This window comes from Leiobunum rupestre, chromosome 6 (genome assembly GCF_980474605.1).
Source record: "Leiobunum rupestre chromosome 6, qqLeiRupe1.1.hap1, whole genome shotgun sequence".
NCBI classification, from domain to species: Eukaryota; Metazoa; Arthropoda; class Arachnida; order Opiliones; family Sclerosomatidae; genus Leiobunum; species Leiobunum rupestre.
The window spans coordinates 15426268-15438538 of record NC_143389.1 but is presented as its reverse complement, the minus strand read 5'-3'; the positions used below and the strand labels follow the sequence as shown (position 1 = coordinate 15438538).

The 12271-nt window shown below is 38.1% G+C and overlaps 3 protein-coding genes across 3 annotated transcripts; 2 read left to right on the top strand and 1 right to left on the bottom strand.

Annotated features, from left to right (window-relative positions):
- The first annotated feature begins 794 nt into the window (after nt 1-794).
- On the top strand, nt 795-5285 carry LOC149939359 (uncharacterized). Its single transcript, XM_090179147.1, has 4 exons — nt 795-992; nt 1045-1155; nt 1262-1366; nt 5257-5285. The coding sequence occupies exons 1-4, from the start codon at nt 932-934 to the stop codon at nt 5283-5285; spliced, it is 306 nt and encodes a 101-aa protein (XP_090035273.1). The 5' UTR covers nt 795-931.
- Nucleotides 5286-6456: 1171 nt separating this feature from the next.
- LOC149939358 (uncharacterized) lies at nt 6457-8810 on the bottom strand. Its single transcript, XM_090179145.1, has 3 exons — nt 8746-8810; nt 8058-8687; nt 6457-6469 (listed from the first exon to the last, which is right to left on the bottom strand). Coding segments are annotated over exons 1-3 (645 nt in total). The 5' UTR covers nt 8748-8810.
- A 1654-nt stretch (nt 8811-10464) lies between these two features.
- On the top strand, nt 10465-11109 carry LOC149939357 (uncharacterized). The gene has a single exon (XM_090179144.1). It carries the CDS (start codon nt 10465-10467, stop codon nt 11107-11109), a length of 645 nt encoding a protein of 214 aa, XP_090035270.1.
- Nucleotides 11110-12271: the final 1162 nt, after the last annotated feature.

Below are 12271 nucleotides of genomic sequence, written 5' to 3'. Positions count from 1 at the left end.
TGGTTATTACCCTGGAGGAGGAGGAACAGTTTCAAGCTGCTACGCATTGCTACATTTGTCAGAAACAGCTAAATCAGGGAAATATGCCCGCTGTTCGAGATCATTGTCATTTCAGCGGTAAATATAGGGGGCCAGCGCATAACCTCTGTAATCTTCAAAAGAAAGTTCCAGAATTTATCCCTATTTTCCTTCATAACCATAGCAGGTGAATTTATTAAGTTAATTATCCAGGAAATAAACCTAATAATAATAATAAATCTTCATAGATACGATTTACATCTTATATATCAGGAGATTGGTCATTTTAAGGAACAGACACTTGACTGTATTCCTTCCACTAGTGAAAATTATATTTCACTCAAACTAGGTAAATATATTTTATTGTGAATTTAACCTTAACATTAATTTTATGTTTTTTAGGGAGATTTCGGTTTTTAGACTCTTATCGATTTCTAAGCGATAGCCTCGATGCTCTAGTATCTAATCTCGTTTTGGAAGGAGCCAGTAAATTTCAGATTGTTAAGAAATATTTTGAAAGTGAGAAAGTTCAACTGCTTTTGCGGAAGGGAGTCTACCCGTACGAGTATATGGACGATGAAAAGAAATTTGACGAGACGATGCTGCCACCTAGAGAAGCGTTTTTCAGTTCATTGAAAAATCAAAATATTTTAGAATCGGATTATTTACACGCCCAAAATGTTTGGACAGCGTTTAATATTCAAACATTAGGTAAAATTACTATAGTATAAATATTTCAAATCTCTTAAACTCGGTTTTCGTAGGAGAATACACCGACCTCTATGTGAAAAGCGATGCGTTGCTCTTAGCCGACGTTTTTGAAAATTTTAGAACATTATCTATAACTCATTATAAACTAGATCCCGCTCACGCTTACACCGCACCAGGTTTAGCCTGGCAAGCAGCTTTGAAGATGACCGATGTTCGCCTCGATCTCATACTTGATATAGATCAACACTTATTTATTGAAAAGGGTAACGCTTTTGTGATATTTTAAATATTATTGTATTTACATTGAATTTTTAGGGATTCGAGGCGGTGTTTCAATGATCTCAACTCGTTATTCTGAAGCGAATAACAAATATATGGCAGACACATATGATTTGTCTAAAGAGAGCAGTTATATATGCTATTTAGGTAATTTACATTTTAAAAAAAATAAATAATTTTTTTTATTTTATTTTTTTATTTTAATTATTTTAATTTTAATTATATTAATTAACTTAATTTAACTTAATTGAAGATGCTAATAATTTGTACGGTGCTGTTATGTGTGAACCACTACCGCTAGGCGACTTCCAGTGGGTTCAGGAGGATGATTTGCAAACACTCTGTGAAAATATTCTGAGTATTCCCAATAACGTTGAAAACGGATACATTTTAGAGGTAAATAACAAGTGTTATAATTATTGAATTATATTTTTAAAGAATTGTTTCCTTTGCAGGTGGATCTTGAATATCCTCCAGAGTTGCATGACTTACATAACGATCTCCCAGTAGCGGCGGAATCTAAAGTTATTACACATGATATGCTATCTCCATACTCCAAAGATCTCTTAGGAAAATTAAATATTAAGGAGAATCAAAGTCTACCAAAACTTCTTCCTAATTTAAATAATAAAGAGAAATACATAGTACATTACCGCAATTTAAAATATTATGTAGAATTAGGTTTGAAAATAACCAAGGTTCATCGAGCTCTAACCTTCACTCAAGGAAAATGGTTAGAAAAATATGTTAGATTCAACACTGAACAGAGGAAATTATCCAAGAGTTCATTTGAAAAGAACTTCTGGAAACTAATGGTTAACTCTGTTTTCGGGTAAATCAATTTAAATAATTTATTGCTGTTTTTCCCTTACTTCATTTAATTCTTTAGAAAAACAATGGAAAATTTACGGAAGCATATAAATTTCGAGTTGATTCATAAACCAGAAAGAATGTTAAAAGTTACCCGCAGTTTGAACACTTTACCATCTTTAATGAAGAGTTAGCCGGCGCTCATAAGAAGAGAGCTAAAATTGTTCTTAACCGGCCTATATTTACCGGATTCACCATTCTAGATTTATCCAAGGAGCTCATGTATCGGTTCCATTATGGATTCATAAAAAATACGTACGGGGACAAAGCATCACTATTATTTACAGACACTGGTAATTTAATTTAATATGCATTTTTTATTTAAATAGTACTAATATATAAAATATTTACAGACAGTTTAACGTACAACATTAAGACGGATGATGTTTATAAAGACTTTGAAGTTCATAAAAACCGCTTTGACTTCTCTGATTATCCACCTTCGCATTTCCTTCATTCTAATCAGAATAAAAAAGCTCTCGGTTATTTTAAAGACGAGACAAATTCGCAGTTAATTCAAAGCTTTGTAGGACTTCGTCCAAAGCTTTATTCTATTAAATTGTACGAGGAGTCTAAGACCGCTGAAGAGATAGAAAAGGAGTTGCGATTGGGGAAATCTTTAGAGTCAATTTTAAACCATAAAAAGGTTTGTAAGGGCGTTGCCATGAACGTTATTAGAAACGTCATCCGCCACGAAGACTATGAACGTTGTCTTTTTAATCAAGAAACCATGTCAGCCGAGATGATGCGTATAGCTAGTTTCAAGCATGAACTATTTACTTTAAATACTAGAAAACTTTGTTTATCACCAAATGATGATAAGAGATACATTCTACCCTGCGGGGTTCGTACATTAGCGCACGGTCATAAAGATATTGAAAAATTATAATGAATGCTTGTATTTATGTATATATATAAAAAAAAACTGCTATTGCTATAAATTGTAAAAAATTATTTTATTGGATACATTTTACACATAAACTCTTTAATCATTTTATCGTTTACATATTTATCTCTCTTAAACCTAGACACAATGTTATACATTTCTATTCCTTTACACCTGTTTATAGCAAAATAGATACAGAATGCTCCACACGTATTACTAGAATTACTCTGTAATTGATTAGAATTAAAAGTTACAGTTTTACTGTTTCGTTCAATAAAGTCATTAAATTTAAAATAATCTGGCGGGTTTCCAAAGGAATCCATGAATTCACAATTTTTATGTTTAGAAAAATATATTAGAACCCAGTGTTCTCCAGGTTCAGCACTCGTATCGGTATTTACAATAAATAGAGAAGGGAATATTTTTTACATATTTAGGTAGCTTGTCAGCCGCGAACACGCCTTGAAATATACTTTTAGTACTTAAATCTTTTTCAAGAATTTTAGTTATCTGTAGCGAATCCATTAATTACTGTAATCGAAAATCACGGTTCGATTTTTATCAATTTCAATCAAATTTTGAAACTCAGCGTAAATTAGAATGGAAATCGTCTCCGGTAACGGTTTGGCAAATTTTAATTCTAATCTCAGGTTACTGTTTTTTACAAGATGCAAGTGATTAGCGTTGTTATTAAGATCCGAGGTTAAATTGTACGCGAATAAACAATTTCCGTTAGGGTAATCTTCCCGACTTATCTGATTCCCTTCATCTACGTTCCACTGATTAGTTTGAATGAAAAGATTGCAATACGCTTGAATATATAGATTTTCCTCAAAGTTTAGAGATAACGCCTTATGAGGGAGGCTGCTACCGTCAATGTACAATCCGATGCTTGATAAATCGAAATGTTGAAAGTTGTACGGGGATTTTTTAAAATCTCCTAGAAACGCTTTTTGTTCCACAAACCCGATAACAACTTTCTTAGGTGCTTGTCCGGTAAATAAATGATCTTGCACACTAGCCATAAGACCAGCGGGTATAGCAAATGAGGTGCACTCCGAACGAGTTACAGGATATTTAGCGGTTCCATATTGTAACGCCTTGGCTTGAGCGAGCGATAGTTCCGGTATCACTTTAACTTTCCTCAGATAAAGGGAAGCTGATAAAATCTCCACTTTACATTTTACGTCGGAATGAACGCAAAAAGCTGCTCTATTTTTATCGAATTTAAATTTCAAATCAACCATATTTAATAAAAAGCGTGGTTGTTGACATATATCAGTATGGACTACGCCTAACAAGTCAATCGCCCCTTTTTGCGCTAAACTCGCTCGTTTAGAGAAACCATCGTTATCGAAAAATGAATCGAACTTCCCAGGCGTATCCCGATAGAAAAGTGAACTCGTTAAATAACTTTTTTTCGCAGAATCTCCGAACGTTAATAAGGCTTGTATCATACTTTTATAAGCGTAATTTTGACTGGAAGGTGTTACTGATCTTTCATTAAGAAATACGTGGACGTCGCTAAAAAGCGAATGAAGAAACAAATTCTCGGGGGCGATATTGTCGGCTGGAGTTCCGGCGGCCCCACCCGCAACACCTGGAACCGCGGGTTGCGGTAGTTGACCATTATCTTTAGTTACCTTAACTCGAACGTGCAGCAAAGTTTGTGAAAGGTCTATATACGTTTCAGAGTTACCGTTGATAGAAAATGTAATTGATGCGTTATCAACTATATTTGATATTGGATTATACCCAACCCATTCTCCACCAATAATCGAAGATTGTGTCATAGGTACTTGAAACAAATCTAGCTCGGAATTTATACACTCAACTGAGTGCGGGTGTAAAAGGGACATTATGAGAATATATCGGAACGTTTAGGGAACCGTCCTTTCGCTATCCTGCCTGCTGTTGAAATGGCGCTTTTCGACTGAGTTCGTTTCCTTTTATTTCCGGAACCCGTCATTCTTTTAATATGATCCGTAGCTGAAGATGTTAGTCTCATGGCTTCGTCAGCTGCTGAAGCTAAAGTTTCCCTTCCAGCGTTAATAGAATGCGATTTAAGCGCTGTTTTAATTGGGACTCCGCTAACAACATCGGTCGCTACTTTCGCTCCGGTACTTAAAAGTTTTTTCCCCAAGTAAGAAGCGCCTTTCTTCAGTAAAGGTACCGCGAATCTAAACGCTGAAGATAATATATTTCCTAGTCCATGTCCTCTTTGCACGGCTAAACCTCTATATACAGGTATTCCACCGAAACCAACCTGGTTTAAATAGTAACTTTCATAATCAGTTCTTGAAGGTGAATATTCAGACCTCATGATGTTAACTGTTCGCTCTCTTAAGCTAGAATGAGGGTGTGTCCTGAATGATTAAAGGTTTATAGTGAAGTCCACATTTTACGGGGTTTAAAATGTAATACAACGTGAGCTTTTCCACTATGAAACTGTATTGGCTCACCTAAATCATCTGTTATATTAATCTCTATAGTCTTAATATTATTACCCACGACTGGTTGACGACCTTTTTCAAAAACGTTACGTAACGCTTCTAAAATTGTTACACCTTTCTTATTTTTAACCGCTACAGCCATAGCGTATTTGCTAAATATGTCGATAATACATAATACGTAGCGAGATCCTGAATTATATTTAGACAGCTTCTGAAAATCTGCCAAGTCCGCTTGCCACTGTTCGTCAATTCCATAAACAATAGTTCGATTTCGTTTGAATCGTCTTCTAGCAGGTTTATGCAGCGTATATGTATCCTGCTTTATTAGAAATTGTTTTACTTTTTCCAATGAAACCTTTAAACCTTTATGTCGAGCTGAATTATAGAGCGCTCGAACTCCAGCGAATGACCCTGGGTCTGCGGGGTTAGTATAGATCTGCTCAAGTTCTTTCTCCATATTGGGTAATATTTTGATGTAATGGCATGTAACGCCAAAAAAGGAAATTAAATAATTCTAATATTATAATAACTATGATATCTAATACAGCTGTGATAATTTTCGGTGATTTTGAAAATGATTGTGATAAATAGGCTAAAAGTCCTAAAGAGACCGTTTCTGTACAACCTTCCATTGTAGGCTTATACTATGAAATGAGAACAAAATTATCAGGTTAATATATTTTATTTAGTATGTATCCAAGATCTTAGAGGACTAGGTGAAGATGATGATAACATTGAACTACTTGGTGGTGTATGAAATACAGCGAATGTTTTTAACAGTGTCAATCTTACAGGATTTTTAATTAAACGTTTTGAAATATTTGACTTATGAATGCCCTCGTAAAACTCTGTAACTCCTATAGGATCAATCGCTGTTCCAGGCGTTTTTCTCACAGCGTCATACAAAAGATCGATTATATTAGATCCTCCAATCACTTGTCCTCGAATAGAAAGCTCTCCTGAGTTAGCCCATCTAATATATCTCGGATCTTCCGTAGTCGCTCGATATAATGAAATCGCATCACTAACATAAGTTGCAGGTAGAGAATAAGATATTTGCGCGAACCAGGTTTTAGGCCGTTCAGAGTTTTCAATAACGGGAGAGATTTGCTCTTTACGTACGTAAGTTAACCGTCGTTGGAGAGTTTGATTGTATAATGCTAATTTCTCTGATTCGTTTAAATCTGGATTATCTAGAATAGATTTCATTTCATCATCGAGTGTCTTCTCTTTTTGAAGTCAGGTGTTTCTTCTGTTGTGGAAGGTGGAGTGTTTTTTAATCTCTCCATTACATCTTCAGATACTATAAGCATTTTTCGAGCCCTCATCGGTTTATAGCTCGGCTAATTGCACTTCCGGCGACTGAGCTAACGATAGATAGCAGTGGCGCTAATAAAAATGGAAGAAAACCACCTTTTTGTACCAGTAGCTTTCGTCGTTTTGATATAGGGTTCTTCTTCGACACGTTTCGTATAACCGCGCTATGTTTCTTTAACCGCTTACGATGACGTTCTGACAGTTCAATTGTTCCGTGTAATACATTTATACAACATTCAACGAGAGCCAGTATAGCTTCCTTGCTAGCGTATTTAATAGCTGTCTTTCTTTGATTTAGATTACAGGATGTCAGGAAACGTAGAAAGTCTAGGTTTTCCTTTACTCGTTTTGAGACATCCATTTAGAGATTTTCTTAGCCTTTCTTAAAGCGCAATGAACAGTTTCGGAATGAAAAGGACGGTCTAATTCAACGTCTTCTAGTTCTGATAATTTAGGACAACCGGTATCTTCGATGTTAGTTACTGGAACACCGAGGAGTGTCGATAATACTGCAGCTTTTTCTAAACCTTTGGTGAAAAACGAAGTCGCTTTTTCCGCTATCTGATTGCAAATGTCACGTCTCGTTCTGTAAGGACGAGACGCCGTCATCCCATCGAAGGTGACAAATGTTATGAGATATCCATCTGCATTGTCTTTTATCTTCGTTTGAAAGCTCTTTGAAAGGGCATGGAGATTTGAAAGTAAACACTTCCGATTCTTCAGTTTCTAATACTACGTAAGCTAATTCTTTAATAATCCACTCTCGATTAACCCTAAAAAAATTCCCTTCTATAATACACTTCATTTTGGAATAAAGACAGCCGATTCTTCACCCGATATTAAACCTGTTCGTAGTAAATACTGATCTGGGGTGTGAGGTTTCAAGTCAACTAATAAATACCCAAACTTCCGTGACGTAGCTTGTTGAAACGCATCAATAACGTATTTGCTATTGGTTGGAGATATCTGCCTCGCGAGATGATAAATTGTTGATTTATCTCGTGGTGATTTAAAAATAAATAGATAATGAGCATTTAAATTTAAAGTTCTTATTTATTTTCCGGGGTAATAAAGGTTTTGCATTAAAATTAGTACGGAGGTGTTTCTGTGATGAGATCCACGAATAAATAAATTAGTTACATCTTTATTATTAGATATCTCGCATAACAAATCGTCTAAAATAACTAAATTCCTAATTTGCGGGTTTAATATATTAACATCGAGTAACCCTTCGTGAAACTCGACTGAAGGTGTGTGTTCTAATATTAATTGAAATAGTTTCGGCTGATACTCGGTATAACACCATATTATCCTCTCCGGAGGAGGGGATATACAGGTCTTCTTATATTGAATCAACCGTCCCACCAGGAATGACTTTCCGCATTGGGTGGACCCGGCTACAAGCCCATTCATTGGATGTTGTAAGCTTAAATCCATAATGGTAAATGAGAATCGGAACATTAGTGCAATCAATTTTATTAGTTTTTTTAAAAAAGTTTTTAGCATTGCATATTATTAGTGACATTATATTATTTAAAATTTCTTTCGACAATTCACAGCGAATAGTAAACATTTCAATAATATTTTCACAATCTACCGACATAATTATTTCATAAAAATGCAAATCTACACGCTTAGAATAATCCGTCATGATACAATCATGCTGGAGTTGAGATGGATGATCAATTTGACAGCCATTGCACGCTTTCTTCAGAGCTTCGTGTAATTGTTTAATTACAACGTTAGTCATCGCCTCCTTTATTTCCTTGATTTTCTTTAAACACTTCTGAATCGACTCGTACTGGTCGAGGAAATTCAACCAAGAAGATTGAGCGAAAGCTACCCCCTCTTTAGTCGGTAACAGTTTTCCATAGTTTACTCCATAACCATGGTACATTTGTCTAACATCTAAAACCTTTTGTTCGGCAAATCTATGAACCGAAAACCGTTTGGTTTCAGAACCTGTGAAAACCCACGAAGTTTCAGCTTCGTTATTGAAATAAGCTTCAATGGCATCTTTCTTTGTCCATAGCTCTTGCAGTTCCGCTTCTGTTAGTTTGATACCCTTTGTTAAATCTAATAGACCGCAGTGGATGGTTTCATCTGCATAAACGATTAACCCTTTGTCAGCAGACACAGGAAATGAACAATTCCTATAAAATAAATACATTAAGACAAAGTTAAGAATTATCACTGAGTATTCCTACTTACATTTTAAGGTTCCTCGGAGTCACTTCCAATACAATTCAGATGGTGAATTTTCTAAATATGGTCTTACTATTATACGGTTTACCCTTTTTATACTCTGAAATTATTTATCTTCGATATCTTATTTATTAAAATGGAGTTAAAAATTAATTCCATTCTACGTATACGCATTTTGAAGTGTATCGCGTTACGTATATAGGAATTTACACGGTCCTCATACGGAATCACGTGTACAATTACAATACTTGAGAACGATACGTTTCTCATACTTAAACTTTAGATATTCGTTTGAAATACTCGTGAGAAAGGTTCAAGTGTCAAGCATATTTAAGTACTACAATTATATTAAAATGAAGTTTAAAAATATTTCCATTCTACGTCATTTTAACGAATATTCCATGACGTCAAAACACACAAATCCGTGTTTTAAATTCAAATTAACCGCGCCCCAATCCGCGTCCCATATTCCATGACGTCAAAACACTCTTAAATTCAAATTAACCGCGTCCCCCGGGGTAATCCGCTACGCGCCGTCTAGGTTATCAATTTTTACATCGTTTCAACTTATTCCGTACGATAAAACGCGATAAGATATACGTTCAAGTATCTTTCGAGATAAGCGTAGATAAATGAACAAGTTGGCCTGGACAAAATATGTTGATATACGAAAAAACAAATCGTCGCGAGAAATACCCTAAATACATTGACTTTTCGATGATTTCACCCCTTAAATCCCGGACCCCGATCCCGAACCTGACCCCGACACCGGGACTGACGCCTCGCCCTCACTTTCCTTCTACTAGGGTGGTCAATCGGTCCCCTACCTCAGCGCGTCGTCCCCTTCGATTCCAAAGAGGAAGGCGAAAGGGTAAATTATTGTCAGGTAGACAATGAGAGTCCCGGCGCCGTGGGAACCCCCGCAGCGTTGGAGACGTTAGTTTCAAAGTCTAAGTGCACGGATGGGGAGAGAGATCTTTTGTTAAAAACCATATTGGATTTCCGAGAAGTTTTTACGAAAAAACCCGGCGAAACTTTTATCATTGAACACGCGATAGAAACGGGTGATGGCAAGCCTATTTTCGTTCACCCCATCCAGCTAGTAAAAGAAAGCGAAAGGAGATTGGCAAGGCGTTTGATGAGTTGTTGGATCTAGATTTGATAGAACCCAGTGTCTCCCCTTGGGCTGCGCCTATTGTACTACCAAGCAAGCCGGATGGTTCCAAACGGCTTTGCATTAACTTTAGGGGAATAAACGGGGTAACGGAGTCTGACTGTTACCACATGGCTTCGATCCCAAAGGCTTTTATCAAGTCAACGTATGGAAGTGTGACAGAACGAAGACTGCCTTCGTCTGTCATCAAAGATGACTTTTGGAATGAAAAATGCACCGAGCACGTTCATGCGTCTGGTGGATACCGTTTTAGCTTCTTACAAATAGAATTTTGTTTTGGGATTTTACGACGATTTCGTCGTATATTCCGAATCGTTTGAGGATCATTTGATTCACATTCGAAAAGTTCTAGAGAGTATAGCCGAAGCGGGATTAACAGTTAACCCGCACAAGGTGCAACTCTGCGCTGACGAGGTGTCGCTTCTGAGCTATAAGGTCGGACTGGGGTACTGCAAGCCAAATCCGGATAAATTTAGGGCTATAGAGGAATTCCCTCAGCCCAAGAATGTAACGGAGTCGATATGGATTCCCACGACAGGTGATAACTGATAATGCATCCAAATTTTGTTGTAAAAAGTTCAAAAGGGCCTGTTCGGGTTTCGGCATACGCCCTAAGACGACAGCCCCTTATCAAATCTTATGAGCGGATGAATAGAACTATTAAGCCAATGATAATTTCTTATGTCGAACGACATAAGGATTGGGACGCCCGTCTCCCAGATTTGGGGTTTGCTTTGCGTTCAGGCGAGAGCAAAGCGACAGGGTATTCGCCTGCCGCTTTGAACTTAGACCGAGAGCTTCGCGCACTCCTGGATTGGGAGTTGGTACCAGGAAATACTTCCGGTAATCGAAGCGCAGGCACGTACGCTGAGAAACTAAAAATTAGGCTGCATGATGAAATCGAACATGCACGCTTGAATTTACAGGATTCAAAGCTCACGCAAAAACTGCACTACGACAAGCGTCACCGAGCTGTTTTCTACAAACGTGCAGACCTCGTATTGCTCAAAACTCATCTTCTTTCCGACGCGAATCGTGGTATCAAGGCTTCGTTGGTAGATAAGTTTGAGGGGCCGTTTGTTGTGCAGGAAAGGACGACTCCTTTAACATTTCGGCTGGGGAGCCCGAACTCCGGTGATTTCATCGGAGTTACGCACGTGGCCCAGCTGACGACTTTCACCCCACACTGGCAATGAGATGACCCTCCGTGTGACGAAACCGATAGGGGGGCGGAAAAACCGGAGGAGAATAAGGAAACCCTCTCTCGTCCCAAAAAGAAGAGACGGCGTAGAAGGGGTGACAGTGCTGTAGACTCCCTAAGCATCGCTACAATCGGCGTTCGAAGGCAAACGCCTAGTAACACTTTTTGGGTGGGGGTCTAACTTATTGCGTAGAATTTGAGATACCTTGAATTGTACGTAATTTTGGCTGAAGATTGTTGCGCATTCGCGCCATCTTTTAGCAATTGTAACTAGGATCGGGAAGGTCAATCCCGCCTCCACCAGAGGCCTTGCTATCTGTGGACGCCAGAATGGGCAGTCGGCCCAAGGAACACCGGGGTAGACCGCCCTGTCGAGAGGAGGGAAACCAGCCCAAACTACCAGGCAGACGGCCTTAGGAGGACCCTTAAGGGATACCGCCAAAGATTCAAAAGGCAGGCCGCCCACTCCGCAACAGCATCACCGGCGTCGATTGAGGCGAGGCATACGCCCCCTTTACGGATGTCGAGGACCATGGCTACTTGGGTGGTACCGATGGACGTTGGCCTGTTGACCTATTTCAGTGCCGCCCGGTGGCCCAAGCAGCAGATGCTTGGGGTAGTGGAACGCCCCACTCCTCATGTATTCGAGAGGTGTACTGTAGGGATAGTAGCTCCGAGGGTGTATCCTTCGGTAGCTGTCCCTATGGTGCAGGGGGCTCCAGCTGCCAAGTCAGTCAAGCCGATTCCAGTCGCTGAGCTTGCCGCCACCCCGCCCCAGTCTTACCGCCACGAGTGTCAGGATCCGTCGTCACGTTGGGTATTCTATAGTTTAACTCTCGTACATGGTTTATTCATAGGCCGACAATTTCCAGGCTTCACACCATGTAGTATATTTAAAACTTGTATTGAAGTTTTGTCTGGCCATCTATTTATTTAATGTATCCTATTTTACTTCAATAGGAATTTAACGTGACTTGGTACTCGTTTTCCCAATATTGTTTATTAATAATTAGCTTTATATGAAAATTTCAATACGATTAATTCAAATTGAGTTTTTTAATATATTGATAGTTGAGTTATTTAAAAGAGATGAAACCGAGTTATAGTGAGAGTTATAGTGCGAAGTGTCAATTATTAATTAAAATAGGAAACGCGGT

Coding starts and splice junctions, on each gene's coding strand:
- LOC149939359 (XM_090179147.1), top strand. CDS start 932: ATGACCGATGTTCGCCTCGATCTCATACTTGATATAGATCAACACTTA. Junction 993..1,044: donor ACACTTATTTATTGAAAAGG/GTAACGCTTTTG, acceptor TTGAATTTTTAG/GGATTCGAGGCGGTGTTTCA. Junction 1,367..5,256: donor ACTCTGTGAAAATATTCTGA/GTATTCCCAATA, acceptor TAATCTCTATAG/TCTTAATATTATTACCCACG.
- LOC149939357 (XM_090179144.1), top strand. CDS start 10,465: ATGCATCCAAATTTTGTTGTAAAAAGTTCAAAAGGGCCTGTTCGGGTT.